This window comes from Haliotis cracherodii, unplaced genomic scaffold, assembly GCF_022045235.1.
Source record: "Haliotis cracherodii isolate W230 unplaced genomic scaffold, xgHalCrac1.p SCAF_18, whole genome shotgun sequence".
Taxonomy (NCBI): Eukaryota; Metazoa; Mollusca; class Gastropoda; order Lepetellida; family Haliotidae; genus Haliotis; species Haliotis cracherodii.
Genome location: NW_027266273.1, coordinates 27929865 through 27946922, shown reverse-complemented (window position 1 = coordinate 27946922; position 17058 = coordinate 27929865). Strand labels below are relative to the sequence as shown.

At 40.0% G+C, this 17058-nt stretch overlaps 1 protein-coding gene across 1 annotated transcript; it reads left to right on the top strand.

Annotated features, from left to right (window-relative positions):
- LOC139465955 (solute carrier family 35 member B1-like) lies at positions 1-16125 on the top strand. The gene is made up of 7 exons (XM_071247968.1): positions 1-259; positions 5205-5308; positions 7383-7510; positions 10465-10656; positions 11881-12007; positions 12585-12691; positions 13311-16125. The coding sequence occupies exons 1-7, from the start codon at positions 78-80 to the stop codon at positions 13512-13514; spliced, it is 1044 nt and encodes a 347-aa protein (XP_071104069.1). The 5' UTR covers positions 1-77; the 3' UTR covers positions 13515-16125.
- The last annotated feature ends 933 nt before the right edge of the window (positions 16126-17058 follow it).

The following is a 17058-nucleotide window of genomic DNA, read 5'->3' as shown; positions in this document are numbered from 1 at the left end:
CCGGTGGTCGACTAAAACTGAGACACGTCATTCAAACCGACTTCCGCGAGAATTCAACTACCGGCAAAGATTTGCCTATGTCAGAGCCACAGTACGATAAGCTGAATCGAGACTGCGATATAGATTTATCTGTGCCAGTGCCACAAGTGGATAAGACGCCGACGGGCAAAATGGCAGAAGCCGGTCGTTTTAAACTGTTGGTGTGTGCCGGTGGAATATTCGTCTGCTACTTTTATTACGGAATCCTGCAAGAAAAGATGTAAGTTTTCTGGCGACACTGTCTCAGCCGTGTATAGTGTATGTCTTATCTATGTCTTAATCATAGCAATCATGCGGATACTTACGTATATTTTGTATTTATATGTCTTCTATATTAGGGATGTGTTATCAACTTAAAAAAATAGTCAACAGCTGGATTCCAAGGTATGCTCTGTTGTCACTGTCATTGTCAGTATTGAGGAGATGATACAGCTGTTACCAGTACTTGGCCCAGTAGGTGTTTGTTAGCTCACCTAGGTAGACGTTCTTTGGCACGTTTCAATTGGAAAAAAAACATTCAAGCAACGAAGAGGCGTTTCTTTCCCCTATAAATAAACAAAGTAGCCTAGTTATCAAATGAGGAACATACACGCCCCCAAGACGAGTATGGTACTAATTAATAGAGTATGCTAGCAAGGGCGCACGCAGGAGGGGTCACCATAGTAGTTAAATTTCTTTACTTCATTGATCTGTTGAAGCCAAGCAACAATTATCTAGCAGGTCACGATTCCTAAACTGATTACCAGATTGTACATCAGAATAAACAAATGTTGTCTTTGGTCACAGTCAGCAATATTCAAGCTGTATCACTACAAAATGTAAATCTGATGTGGACAGATATTTATCAAGGATTCTAAACTAAGTGCCTTATGCTGGCGCATGTGTTCAAATACCAAAATTTCCTACTTCCTGAAGGGCAAGTAAACTTAAAAATTTTACTTGCCAAGCATCAACTGGAGAAAAGAATAAAACTTGACTAGAAAAATGACTTCATCTGTAGTTGACAAACACACCACACATTTTCTAAGTTTCAATGTTGATGCCACCAATTTTCATACTTTCATGAGGATTATGTTTTCTCATTTGCCTAGCACATTATGTTTCCTTGGTCGGGCTAGTTGAACATCCCTTGGCAGGCACTTTACCATGTGTGTTGATCCTGTTATCAGTTACCTCTATTAGATATAACTAAATACTAACATGAATTGGGAAATCTTAAATTCCAATTTGGGAATTCTTTCTTTACATTTGCTACAGACTTAGGGACAAATATCAGCCTCTGCGCAGGTCAAGATAAACCCCTGGTGGATCCTATTGTCAAATGTATGGTATACATGGTATAGCGTCCTTACCATTGTCATTTGTTGAGTATCATGACCTCACTATTGGCATTATTGTCATATGTAAAGTATTATTTGAAGATTACTGAAAGAAGCCAGAGCTACAGATAAGCAGCAAATTTGCGTAAAATTCCCCCCCCAAAAAACATATTCAAAACCCAATTACTTTCAATTTACTTGCATACAGAAACGCATGCATTGAATGAAAACTCAAATGTATTAAACGCAGCATGCGTAAATACCCAATGAAGCTTTTCCAGCATGCATACCAGTGTTTCTGTTCTCCGGTAATTGACGGTTTTTTACCGATAAAAATATCAACAAGCCGATAAATATGAACGTTGTCGGCTACATGTCCGATAAAACATTGTTTGTTTTAAGATATGATCATGTCAACAGTTACTTGCCTTACAAATTTGTCATATAAATTGATAGGCTTTATTCATCAAACACAGAAACGCAAGCGTCTGTCTCGCATTCCAGGGAAACCCCAGTCTATTAATAGCATGACTATCCCGCACCAATTAACTCGCTTTGCTTTGATTGGATAATATTGTCTTGATAGATGATGCTGGTAATCACGTGATCTCTGACGCCTTGTGCCACGAGATTAAACATGTCGAAGGCGAAGCAGAAGAATCTTTCCACTTTCTTTGGGGTGGAGACGTCTAGTGCTAATCTGAAACGGAAACATGCGGCTGACGCGATCGAATGTATTGAATCAAACACTCCCTCGACCTCGAAATCTTCGGACACAATGCCTAACGAACCAGACTTGAAAAAGAAAACGAAATCTGTACTGCGAAAGTTTAATGCAGAGTGGTCGAATGAATTCAAGTGGCTACGTTTTGAGGAGGAGGGCAACAAAATCATAATATTTTGTCGAATCTGCGAGGCAGCAAAAAAATCTAACGGTTTCACTAAAGGTTGTATTAAGCTCAAGAATTCTGCTTTGAAAGATCATAGAGACAGCACCTCTCATCATCAGGCCGTTACAACGATGTATCACAAAAATGCAATGGCAGCGCATATGTAGGTGGCAGCAGACAAATCTGACGAGAAATTAACAGCAATGTTAAACACAGTTTTATTCATGTCTCAAGAAAATATTGCTACCTCCAAGTTTTCTAAACTAATCGAACTGCAGCAGCGGAACGGATGTGAACATTTACAGGGAGAAACGTACACTCATTCGGACTCGATAGTCGCGATGGAGAATGCACTTGTTGAGAGTACTAAATCACAAATGATCGGTATTTTGGTACATTGCTGGCTCATCTGTCCGGCAGATAAAAATATGACCGGAAACACTGCATACAAAGGAGCTAATATCCGAAACATGATTACGAGCTAATTTACTTAGCCTATATATTTAGAACAGTTATATACATCTAAAACATTATTTCATATTTTTTAAATCTTAAAACGATCACTAATTTTGGAAAAAAACAACATTAGAGTGATGAATAGATGAGTGAAAAAATATTGGTTACCCAATGAAAAATGTAATAACCCAATTGAAATAGAAACCCTAGAGTAAAAACGCAATTGCTCAAAAAGTTATCTGGAGCTCTGAGAAGCACTAGACAGCATACAGGGGTATCAGAATGATCAGGTGAGCTACTGAACTTCATTCGTGTTCATAGTTCTGTGATACTCTGACATTCAATCCGTGCACAGGTATTCACAGACAACAGGTGCAGTATAATGATTTTATGCTAATCATGCTATGACTATATCAGTCTAGGAAAGCAGTATCTTCTGTATGGAATATATGACAGACTTCATCATGTGTATGCATCAGGTACTAGTATTTTCTATGCAGTCATTCTGCAGATAAACTGATCGTCATGGTAACTGCCAACAGATATGATCTGAATTGTGAAACAATTGGGGGAGTTAAGTACTGTTGGCTAACTGTGACACATTGGGGGGAGTTAAGTACTGTTGGTTAACTGTGAAACATCGGGGAGAGTTAAGTATTATTGGTTAACTGTGAAACATTCGGGGGAGTTAAGTACTGTTGGTTAACTGTGACACATTCGGGGGAGTTAAGTATTGTTGGTTAACTGTGAAACATTCGGGGGAGTTAAGTATTGTTGGTTAACTGTGAAACATTCGGGGGAGTTAAGTATTGTTGGTTAACTGTGAAACATTCGGGGGAGTTAAGTACTCTTGGTTAACTGTGACACATCGGGGAGAGTTAAGTACTGTTGGTTAACTGCGACACATCGGGGAGAGTTAAGTACTGTTGGTTAACTGGGACACATTCGGGGAAGTTAAGTACTGTTGGTTAACTGGGACACATTCGGGGAAGTTAAGTACTGTTGGTTAACTGGGACACATTCGGGGAAGTTAAGTACTGTTGGTTAACTGTGACACATTCGGGGGAGTTAAGTATTGTTGGTTAACTGTGAAACATTCGGGGGAGTTAAGTATTGTTGGTTAACTGTGAAACATTCGGGGGAGTTAAGTATTGTTGGTTAACTGTGAAACATTCGGGGGAGTTAAGTACTCTTGGTTAACTGTGACACATCGGGGAGAGTTAAGTACTGTTGGTTAACTGCGACACATCGGGGAGAGTTAAGTACTGTTGGTTAACTGGGACACATTCGGGGAAGTTAAGTACTGTTGGTTAACTGGGACACATTCGGGGAAGTTAAGTACTGTTGGTTAACTGGGACACATTCGGGGAAGTTAAGTACTGTTGGTTAACTGTGACACATTCGGGGGAGTTAAGTATTGTTGGTTAACTGTGAAACATTCGGGGGAGTTAAGTATTGTTGGTTAACTGTGAAACATTCGGGGGAGTTAAGTATTGTTGGTTAACTGTGAAACATTCGGGGGAGTTAAGTACTCTTGGTTAACTGTGACACATCGGGGAGAGTTAAGTACTGTTGGTTAACTGCAACACATCGGGGAGAGTTAAGTACTGTTGGTTAACTGGGACACATTCGGGGAAGTTAAGTACTGTTGGTTAACTGGGACACATTCGGGGAAGTTAAGTACTGTTGGTTAACTGGGACACATTCGGGGAAGTTACCCCGGGGTAAGTACTGTTGGTTAACTGTGAAAAAATGAATGGAATATAAGTACTGTTGGAAGTTGATGTCTCTAATATCAGCCATTGATGTTTTTAGTCCAGACTTTATTATTGATCATGTCGACTGGTACTGGTTGTCACTTAGATATATACCATGATCTTCAACGACAAATCAGTTTTGTAAAAAATATGCTTGCTAAACATGCTAAAAGAGTAGATTAACATGTGTCTGTTTGCTTTGAGGAAATGTACAAGTCACTAATTTGTCCACTCCACTGTCCGAATTAGCTGCCTGGCTTGTAACATGTATGTCAGGATAGGGGAATTATATTCCTACCTGCCTGACAATCTAGTAGAAAATGTCATTGCTGCCATTGTCATAGTAAAGCTGTAAACATTAGAGGCACAGAGTAGAGAACATCTGAGAACAACGATAAAGATTATCAACTTAATCATGTCGTTAGTCTTTACAAAGTTGAACCTGCAACTTTCAACACAGGCTAGTTATAAATATCAGTCACAAGCTAGCCTGGCATGTACGTCATCATATCCTAAATGTGTTGATCGATGATCGTGATATCAATCACTGGATTGTCTGGTCCAGACTTGATTATTTTCAGACCGCTGGAATATTGCTGAGTGCGGCGTTAAACAGCAAACCAACAAACAATGCTAGTCTGGCTTGTTGGGAGTAAATATTATTTCCGAGAGTACTAGGTCCGCTATTAACGCTGTTTGTAACCATGGTAACTGATGATATACCTGTGAATCCTCTTCTTCAGCACCAAGGGGAAGTATGGAGAAGGCGAGTCCCAGGAGAAGTTCCGCTTCACCCTCGCCCTGGTGTTTGTGCAGTGCATCATCAATGCCATCTTCGCATTGTGTGGTAAGTCGCTGTTTCTCTTGCATGTCAATCAAGCCAGCACACTCAGACAGGCTGAGGAATTATCTGAAGCTGTGTTTTTATCATTAAAATTAGCATGATTAGGAGGCAGTCCAGAGAATATTGCTGCACATACATATTGAGTCCCAAGATCACAGATCCTCTGTGTGGGGAGTCAGTCATTACTGAGTTGCATCTGTACCCTGCCCTTGGAATGTCCTTGACGTAATCTTCGTTAGAATATACACTTTACATACACATTCTCAGAATGCTTACTATTGCTTCCTAAATCCATTTTAATCTGACAAGAATGAGGAAAAAACAGGAGGCAGTCGTGGTATTGGATATGAGTTATTGAAACCGCTGGTAGTGGTGTTCAGCAGTAGGAGTGAGTGAGAATGGTTTTACGCCGCTTTTAGCAATATTCCATCAATATCACGGCGGGGGACACCAGAAATGGGCTTCACACATTGTACCCATATCGAATCGAACCCAGGTCTTCGGCTTGACAAGTGAATGCTTTAACCACTAGGCTCCCCAAACCACCTCTTTAGCAGTAGCAGGCTACTGAGATGGTCATGGATACTTATGAGGGTCACATCGCGATACAGACCTTCACTTCTGTGTGGAGGAAATCCATATAGTGTACAGTCCTGGAGTCCTTGATTGTTATCCCCAGGCACGAAGTGAAAGAGGGATACAGAAATGAGTGCTGTCCATCCATCTGTCACGTTTAAATTCCAGAGCATTACTCAGAAACCGTTTAACAATTTGATATGAATCTTTGTATATGTATCAAACTAAGGGTGAAACGATACACCGATATTCCGATGCATCGCGATACTTGACCCATGATACGATATACGATAAACATGGGCCAATTTATCAATGCGCCACGATACGGAACGCAAATCTCAAGTACAGCGTTTCCTCGCTATTGTGCCTTTCAATAAACCGCTAACTTGGTTATAGCGTGTGGTAACACATGGCTCCCCAAAACGTACTTACATTTTTATTAAGCTAAGGTTTTACACTGACAGATGTTTTTCCCCATCTCAAAAAACATTATCAGGTGATCACCTCAAGCACATAACACCGGAAATACCAGTCAGCAAAACCGAACTGAAGTACACAATTCATCATTATACTATCTTGTTATTAAAACGTATTCATGGTATATCTGGACATGTGTTTGTAATATATTTTATTAATTTTATTCAAAATTTCATTTAGTATTGTTTTCATTAAGTTAGGTGAAATCGTGTGTGAAGAGATACAGAAACTACAGTCAGATTACCGCATTTGACGCAATGAAACTTTAGTTGCTAAAGAATGGATCCATATATTAAAAATGCCATAATATGACTCGTTAAAAGTCATATTTGTGGCAATTTGGCTTATTCATATGTCAACATAACATTTTCGCAATCGAAATACCTGTCGCGCGGGAAGTCTCTACGATAAAAGGTCAAATTGTTCCATGTGTAAAATAGCCTGCAACAGCAATCACCGGTACAAAAATGCTACGCTTGTGGTTTACATAATTTTAAATACATATATAGTAAAAGCTGCAACTAAAGTAACACGATTCTGGAATATATTATTCCTGATAAAACAATAATTTCAGATACAATTTCTTCGACCATTGCATAAAAATTCTTTGAAGTTGTATCACTGGTGAAGTACATTAATTATTTTCTGGTGTTTGAACTTTGAATTGTTTTGAAGGAAATTTAGAGAAAGTTCCACTTTGAAGCTTAACAACTTCAGGAGTCTTGTTATTATAAAATAATGTTGACTGTTCCAAAATCACTGATGCCTTTTGATGTCGACGTATTTTGTAAAACTAAAGAATTTCCTTGTTTTAATTAGTGTACAGTGTCAATTTTTTCAACAGGGACATTTTTTCTTAGAAACTAAAGTTACATGAGTTTTAAACATGATCTTCATATTATTCACTACTATATGAACAAACAAAATTCTAATGTGCCCCAAGGTGGGAGATTGTGATAATGCTGTTTCTTGTATGATGTGATTATGTGAACAGTTTAGCTTTTCAATACAAATGTATTTACAGCTCGCAAGATCTTTCAGCGGGAACGTGACTCCACGCCGCGCACTCTGTATGCCATGTGCTCGCTCACCTACCTGGGCGCCATGCTGGCCAGCAACCACGCCCTCCAACACGTCGCCTACCCGACTCAGGTGGGTACATCTGTAACAGCAGTATATATCGGAATGGGTCCGTCTGTCATTTTTCGTTTCGGGAGCAGAACCATGAAAAATATCTTAACTAGACGTGGCACATAGATAGGTCTAGTGGTGAACTAGTGCCTAATGATAATTTGGGATTTTTAAAAAATATTTTTGGTAGGAGCTGATCTTGAAAACAGTACAATATTTCTTTACCAAACTTGGCACACAGATAGGTCCAGTGGTAAACTGGTGCCTTATGATAGTTTGGGATTTAAAAAAAAAATGTTTTCGAGTTTCCACAGCAACAACTTTGACTTAGACTGAAAATGGCAGTAGTGCTCGTAGTAGTGTAGCAAGCAGGAGTTGGAAACATGAAAATAATGTACTTTTGGTCTAATACAGTCTTGTATTTGTTTTTTAATTTTTGCAATCCTAAGGTTTACAAATCAATACAAATTACTGCACAGCAATTACAATGGCAGTACACAATGGAATGGTAGTACAATATTCAATGGCAGTATAAAATTATGAAAGCAACGGAAATAACAGTCACAAGAATCACCTCGCCACAACAGTAGTAAAAGCTTCCGAGATAGGCCAAGGCTGATCCCCAGGGTGAAAAGTGATCTCCACACAAAAACTGTTTTTTGTGACTTGAGACGGGGACACATCCATCCTGCTAATATAGTCTAACCAGCTTCCAGTACTTTCCACACAGTGCCAGACCAGTCCAGTGTCCCTTGAACATCACAGAATATTCCCCATGTTTCTATAGCGTTTGACATCCATCTGCTATTCTGGAAGTTTACAGATAATTCGAGCATCTAAGTATAATAACTTCCTCACCACTGATAACATTAAATAGTACTATATTCCTGACAACTAATCATTGTTCAAATACATTTCAATTATCTTCAGTTTTTTCAATTATCTACAGTCATTTTTTAACAATAAGTTACACTGCCATATAACACAGTACAGTATCATTTTATGCTTAAAAATCCACTAATATGTTAACAGATGTTGTTTTGTTATCAGATTGTGATATATTACTCATTTTGAATAGTATCAAATTGTCGTATAGACCGTCTGGATTCCTAATGTGCCTTAAACACAACTAGAACAACTACATTAACTACTACTGCTGCTACTACTACTACTACTACATCTGGATTCCTAATGCGCCTAAAAAACAACCAGTAAAACTACAATAATTACTGCTGCTGCTGCTACTACTACTACTACTACTACTACTACTACTACTACTACTACTTCTACTTCTACTTCTACTTCTACTTCTACTACTACTACTACTACCACTGCTACTACTACTACATCTGGATTCCTAATGCGCCTAAAACACAACCAGTAAAACTACAATAATTACTGCTGCTGCTGCTGCTACTACTACTACTACTACTACTACTACTACTACTACTACTACTACTACTACTACTACTACTACCACTACTTCTACTACCAAAACTTCTACTACCACTACTACTACTACCACTACTACCACTACTACCACTGCTACTACTACTACTACTACCACTACAATTAAGACAACATACCAATACTACAACAACAGATTGAAATTGTAATCATGCTTTCCCCTTTGTCCCCATTGTAAATCTGTTGAAAGGTAGATGCATGTGTCAAGTTGTGAACATGCTACTTTTAACAAAACTAAGGTATGCTCCCTTTTGGGACCACATATAATACCTGTGTCAGTGTGGGCGTGGGACACAAAGAGACTGAAAAGCAAATCAGCTTGCCATACCGTTGGCATTTCAAACATTAGCGTTTCAATGATTGAAATATGATTTATATCTGACCGTGATGTCTTTACAATTACACTTGAAATGCCTCGTCCTGTGTGAATAGCCCCTCAGTCTTATTGTATGCCTATAATCCACCAGACTAAAAAGGCACATCAACATACATGAACACTGCAAGCCTTCAGAACTACATGTACGTGTATTCACAAGTCTCTTCCATGACAGACTAGCTCTTCCAGTTTGAGTTCGACTAATGAGAGGGGAGATTCAGAACTGTGGGGAATCTAGACTTGCTTCATTTAGGGCTACAGCATTACAATAAGGGCTGGGCGGAAGGGAAAATAATATGGTTCAGGGACTGTGAGACAGACTAAGTATTTGTGAATAGATATTGTAATTACAAAAATAATGAAAATAAACTGTGATGTACATCAGTGTATATGCTCCTGCATGTAATAACACATCTTATTTGGTGAACCCTGAATTATGGACTCTTTGCTTTGGAGACAACCCCCGTCTTAATCTGGTTTAAGCGAGACACTGGAAAAAACACTTTGTCAATTAAAACATTTCTTTAAAACAAAACTAACAATGCCAACAAAACAAACAATACTAAAAAAAATAACAATACTATCAAAACTAAAAATGCTAACAAAACTTACAAAACTAACAATACTTACAAAACTAACAATACTTACAATACTAACAATACTAACAATACTTACAAAATTAACAATACTTACAATACTAACAAAACTACTAACTCTTTTTTTGAGTATATTCATAACTACTGCTAACTCTAGTATTGAGTATAGTCATAACTACAACTAGCTCTAGTATTGATTATAGTCATAACTAATACTAACTCTAGTATTGAGTATAGTCATAACTACAGCTAACTCTAGTATTGAGTATATTCATAACTACAACTAACTCTAGTATTGATTATAGTCACAACTACTACTAACTCTAGTATTGTGTATAGTCATAACTACAGCTAACTCTAGTATTGAGTATAGTCATAACTACAACTAACAACTTTTTCTACTGAAGTCATGTATCCCTGGGTTGCCATGGTTACAGGCAGCACAGATTATGAAGGGACCTTGGATTGACACATGTACAGCAACTCTCGTCCAACATTTGTCACATGATGTTATGTAGTTTCACATTTTTCCTCAGGTCCTCGGTAAATCCATCAAACCAATTCCTGTTATGATTCTTGGAGTTTTATTGGCAAGGAAGCGCTACCCCATGGCCAAGTACTTCTGTGTGCTTCTGATCGTGATGGGCGTCGCCATGTTTATGTACAAGGACCAGGCCCACACAACTAAGGGAGATCACTCTGGCCTGGGGATGGGGGAGTTCCTGCTGGTAAGTTCTTGTGTGCCAAGTATTACTGCAACATAGCTGAATAATATCATGAAGCGTCCAAAGTTATTGCGCTTATATCACAATGTGGAGGCACGTGTGTGTGTGTGCGTGCGTGCGTGCATGTGTGCGTACACTCGTGCTTGTACTGATGTGGACTAAGGGAGAGTACTCTAGCCTGGGAATGGGCGAGTTCCTGCTGGTAAGTTCTTGCGTGCCGAGTATTACTGCAACATAGCTGAATAATATCATGTTGTGCTAGCGTTTCAGGTGAGGTTAGGTGAGGTGAAATGGGGTTTAACGTAGCGTCCAAGGTTATTGCGCTTATATCGTAGCGTGAATGCACATGTGTGTGTGTGCGTGTGTGTGTGCGTGCTCGCACGCACTTGTACTAGTCCGCACTGATGCCGATTCTATAGTGCCAGCCCACTGATATACCATGCCGCAGTTAAACATGAATACCCCACTCAGACACTGTAGTATACTCACTCCGAGCCGACCAGTCCTTGTCTTAGCCCCTTAATGTCGACCCCAGACAGGGTAACAACAAGTACAACCTTTTAACGTCTTTTGGTATGACGCGGCCCGGGATCTCCAGACCTTTTGCTCTCCGAGCAGATGCTCTTCCACTGCGGCACCTCACCTGTGTTAGCAGCCTCAGTGTCATTGTCTCTAAGTCACATAAAATCAAATTAAGTTACAGTATTTGATAGGGATGGCTATCGATGTAGGTCATAGAGATCGATAATCGCTAACTAAATATCGATCAATTATCAATAAATATCGGAAAAGGAACTTTCAGCAAATAAACAAGAAAGTTCCGAAAGAAATCAACATATTTCACGCCACTGGTGAGCAGTGACACATTTATGCATGGATTACTTCGTGGACATTTGAGATATGACAAAAACTATTGTTTTCCATCTTTGACAATGGACATTATTGACAATGACAAGTCTGTTTCCTTAAGTCTAAACTTTATTTCATCACAATAGTTTATGTGAGTTATTATAGATGACAACAGTTTCATATCGATAATCATTAATATTTCTTCCTATCGGGCGATAATTCCGATCAGCCCTAGTATTTGAGTTCATGCAATGTCAGACCAATGACTATACTGGTGTGCCCACACCCTAGCTTACTGGACATTGTACACCATGAGAGATCAGTGTACATTGGTTGATGGATCCTGTTGTTTTGACATAATTTGACCTTCTTTTACAGCTAGTGTCCTTGACCTTGGATGGTCTGACAGGAGCGTCCCAGGATAAGATGAGGTCTGAGCATAAGACAGGGGCATACAGCATGATGCTGTTTGTCAACGCCTGGTCCATCATCTGGCTAGCCATTGGTGAGATGTACTGCCTTCTTACGTCCAGCGTGGACTCTAGGGGCCACCCGGGTGGACTCAAGGTCCTCATCAACCTGTGTTTGTTGTAAAAGGCGACTAATGGGATGGGGTGGTCAGGCTCACTGACTTGGTTGATGCATGTCATCATATCCCAATTGCATAGATAGATATTCATATCAATCACTGGATTACAGACAGCCACCATATAGCATGAATATTGCAGAGTGCGATGTTAAACAACAAACAATACTCTAGAGCGTGCCACCCACACACCCACCCACCCACTCACCCACCCACTCACTCACTCACTCACTTACTCACTCACTCACTCACTCACTCACTCACTCACTCAGCTGGCATTAAATGAAGGATTGTCTGGTGACAGCATGTATCTGCCATAACATAAACAATCACTTTTCCAATAGATGTAATTGTATGGTAACAGATGGGTCACATTATATACTTTTATGGGAATTTCTTTTCACATTTTATTGCTCATTGATCCCTTAATATACACGTGCTGCATTGTTCTATCTAACATAGTTTAAAAAAAGAAAGATACTCTGTGTTTGTGCAGGTCTGGTGATGACAGGCGAAGGTTTAGAGTTCCTGAGTTTTGCTGGTCGCAACCCTTCAGTGTACTTCAACATGATTTCATTCTCCATAGCAAGTGCCTTGGGACAGGTAGGTACCCTTAGATTGTGGTGAATTGTTCCTGTTGATCGGGTAGGTCTACTGTCAATCTGGTGTTAATACATGCAAGGTCCCTGGGGATCGGGTAGGTATACTTGAATGTAGGTATACTGTCAATCTGGTGTTGAAATGTTCCTGGGGTTTGGGTAGGTATACCGTCAATCTGGTGTTGAAACGTTTCTGGGGTTTTAGTAGTCTGTCGTCAGTCTGATCGGGTAGGTCTACCATCCAGTGCCAGGATCTGCTGGTCGGGGTCCCCAGATTCATGCTCGTCAGCACCATGCTCCTTCCCGCCAAGTCTCCTTCCGGTCTGTTCGGGCTTTCTTCTCACATCAAGCAGACACTTAATGGCCTAACTGTTTGTTAAGTAAGAATATTGTCTGTGTTTTCCTGGGGTCAGGTGGGCTATTGTTTATATTACTTCAAAACATATATCAGTGGTCGTCACTTAGGATCTGTGTCAATGTTCGTTGCCTGTATGAGAACCGCCGAGTCAGCCATTGCATGTATTAATCTGCATGTCAAAAGTCACAACATACCTTCCAACAGTGATTTTAGTGATGTGACTTTTAGTGATGTTTCACCAATGAATATGTTTTTCTACCCTCAGACCTTCATCTTCATCACCGTGACAACGTTTGGACCGCTCACATGCTCCATCGTCACGACAACAAGGAAGTTCTTCACTATACTAGGATCTGTGTTGATATTTGGCAACCCCATGCTGTCTCGACAGTGGGTAGGAACCTTGTTGGTGTTTGTGGGTTTAGCGCTAGACTCAGTGTTTGGCAAAGAAAAGAAGAAGAACAAATGATCTGACGTCTCCTAGCTGAATGACAAGGTGTAGGATGTTTGGATGTGATCAGTGAGCGTCAATGGATGAATGTGGATGAAATGATAAAGCTCAAGAAGGACGGAAGAAGCTTTCTTGAATGTTAGAACACACACAGGGACCAATGTATTTATTTGTTTGTTACTGTGTACTTTTGGTACCAAAGCTTATCACTGAGGATGCTGAATGGACTGCTTTTAATGAGTGTAGATGGGTTGTGCTGAACGTTTTTATGATATGCCTGATAAAATGTGTAATACTTGTTCATTTTTTAACCTCAATATTTTAGTTAAGGCTTAAGTTTTGAAACGATTAATCAAAGTTTCTTTGAGGGACATTTAGAAGTTGGAGTACAAAGTAATGTTAAGGTATATGGATGAACAACTTCTCTATTACAATAAGGGTTGATTTTTCGGTGTAGGTTTCAACACCATTAATCGCTTGCTGGATAACGGTGTTAGAAATTACACCGAAACATCACACCTAACTGTAATAAATAACTTGTTCCTCGATATATCTTATCATTACTGATTACTCTAGGTGTTGTTATTTCAAGTGTAATGTAATACCGTATTCGACATAATAAGTGCCCCGCTCTAATAAGCGCCCACGGCGATATTTGGTAATATATTGGCTCATGAACAATCCCAATTAGCACCCTTTCCGATTGATCAATGTACACAATACTTATTTATTCGCGTATAATACGTACGCGTGTGTTATATGCACCCTTAAATATGGGCAATTAAATTCTGGAAAAATGTATCTCTCGTATATAAACATTTCAGGCATTAACCACAAAATTTATCTTTCAACTGGTTTTTTCTCTCGACAAAATAATATCCTAATAAGAGCCCCCTATTTCTAATTTTGAGGGCGCCCTGAGCGCTTATTACGTCGAATATGGTATGTACATATTAGTCAAATCCAAGTTGTGTCTATAAAGTTGTTATGTGTTGTATGAGTTGCTGCAAGTCTCCATGAACTGTTGAGAAGAGAGGTTGACAATCACAATGTGTGTTGTGAGGTTCTGTTACCAATATGAAAACACTGAAGACCAAGAGGTTCGGATTATGACTTGTTATTTAAAGGATGTATACTGTCTACACTTGGATACCCACAAGGCCAGTGGCAGGGGTCAATGACCTGAAACTAAATGAAGAGCATGGGGCTACGCTTCTGTCACTGGCCAATAATGTTCACTTGACCCTGAAGCAAGGGTGGGGTTGCCAAGGTATGGGAGTCAAGATGAGGTTCGAAGATGGGGGACCAAGATGGGGTAGCCTAGATGGGGTTGCCAAGATTGTGTGGAACCTATGTCTGGCTGTACTGTGGCTTAAATATTGGTAACGATTACCTAAGTTTGAAAGGATGTGTGCGTAAGTGTACTCATTCACTATTCAAAGTTGACCTTACGAGTCTCCTGCAGTAACTGAGCACTGAAGATGCAACATTCTGTGCCTTTAGACAGGTGATATACACACTGTATGTGTGGTAAAGATTATTGTTTCCATGGTGGTGAGAGAATTGTTTTATATTTATCACGTATATTTGTTTGGTGTTCAGTGTAACCATGGTAACCTGGTTTGCATGCTGTTTTGGTGGATGAATAATTTCCTTTTTAAAAACATTCTCGCTGTATCTACATTATCCATTTTGCTGTTATGTCTGTCTCAGAGCTGAACCCATACCTATGGAAGTTTCAAACAGGAAACTCTTAAAGCCATGTCTCATTGTTTGAGGGGGCACGGGTGGTCGAATAGTCTTAGGAGCCACAATTCACTGTGCAGAGTTGCTTCCCTTGGCAACGCCAGAAACCTATGATTGTGGGTTCGAATCCCAGTTTGCCCCGATTATGTTTCTAGGTTCACTCACTCACTCATTGTCTGAAATGGATCACTGTAAGTTTTTGTCCTGTCTGACTGTATGTAAGACAGAAAAATGCATCTCACATTTCTACACAATACCAGAGTCTAATGTTCGTACGGCGATATAGCCTGGTGATTATTGTGTTTGTTTGTCATACCAAAGACTCAGGTATTTACATGAAGCTCTGTAAGGCAATCGTAGCTAGGACAAGGTCTGGTTGAGTTGCTCATGTGGGGCATGTGTAGCCTAGTCGTCTAAGGCGCCGCAGTTAGCTCTGCAGAGTTGCACGGCAGAAATCTATGATCATGGGTTCGATTCCAAGTTCATCCTGATTATGTTTCTAGATTTATCAGCACCATGCCCGTGCTCGTGGGATTCACATTGGAGACGTGTATCACTTCAGCCTTATCTCCTACTTAAAGCTGACATGCTGTGATATAACTGGAATAATGTTCAAAGCAGCGTTAACACAAACTCCCTCACTCACTCCACGTGCAATGAAGGCAGACAATTACTGAATCGGGGGCTGGTCCTTGATCATGGTGCTGGTCCTTGATCATGGTGCTGGGTCCTTGATCATGGCGCTGGTCCTTGATCATGGTGCTGGTCCTTGATCATGGTGCTTTCCGAAATGGAATAAATTTGTTAAATTGTATATATACACTATTTTCATATGTCAAATGGCCCATACACATGGATGTTGTAATTACAGATTTTGCTGATACTGGTGATACACTTCTGTGAATTTTCACCTGGTGTTGTGTTTCTATGAGATGAACCCTGTAGACATCCGGTGTCCAGTGGGTGCAGGTACGACAGGTCAATTCCTCTCAACCACTTCGGAGGCCAATATTCAGCATTAAGTCTGCAGGCACAGTGGGGTAGCCAACTGGTTAAGATGTTCACTCATCACGCTGAAAACTCGGGTTTGATTCCCCACATGCGCTTAATGTGCGAAGCCCATTGCTGGGGTCACTGGCTGTGAAATTGCTTGAATATTGCTAAAAGCAGCGTAAACTTTACTCACTCACTCACTGAAGTCTGCAGCACATTATCAGTAAGAATTCCCAACTTGGCATCACAAATGCATGCAATTACAGCCGTAACTAACATAATGGCATATGGGGGAATAGTATTCAGTGTTCCGTTACACATAATGGCATTCATCTTCCCAGGGCAAAGGAGTTAACTGACTATAAAAGTCCAGTTTCCACCCTTCCCAAACTAGGATGGTATTATGGAGTTACGTTTTGTCTGGACTAACGAGCCTATGCATAGTCCAATTAAAATCGCGCACCGAAATCAAAATCCAGTTTGTAAACTGTCGTGCAGATTTCAATCAATTGCAGGGTTTGCAAAGCATGTGCATCGCCAATTTGTTGTCAGCAGATATTTTCCAAATCCTTTCATGTTTTTGATCAAGGTGCTCACGTGATTTGATGCATTTCGCGATGTAAGACCCCTTTTATCACAATATAGATCTTGATTATCAATCAGATCGTCCTGACTGGGTGCCACCATAAGTGATATGAGAGGTTCAATCTGATTGGTCCATAGGAGAGGCTTAGAAGAAACATAATTGGTTATAGCCACTGGCGACGCAACGATCGAGCTCAGTAATTCCAGCCTAGTTCGGCAAGAGTGGAAACTGGACTTT

What these genes read in the sequence shown, in the direction of transcription:
- LOC139465955 (XM_071247968.1), top strand. Translation starts at nt 78, where the DNA reads ATGTCAGAGCCACAGTACGATAAGCTGAATCGAGACTGCGATATAGAT. An exon ending in GGAATCCTGCAAGAAAAGAT is followed by an intron (nt 260 to 5,204) that starts GTAAGTTTTCTG and finishes CCTCTTCTTCAG; the next exon opens with CACCAAGGGGAAGTATGGAG. An exon ending in GGATGGGGGAGTTCCTGCTG is followed by an intron (nt 10,657 to 11,880) that starts GTAAGTTCTTGT and finishes CTTCTTTTACAG; the next exon opens with CTAGTGTCCTTGACCTTGGA.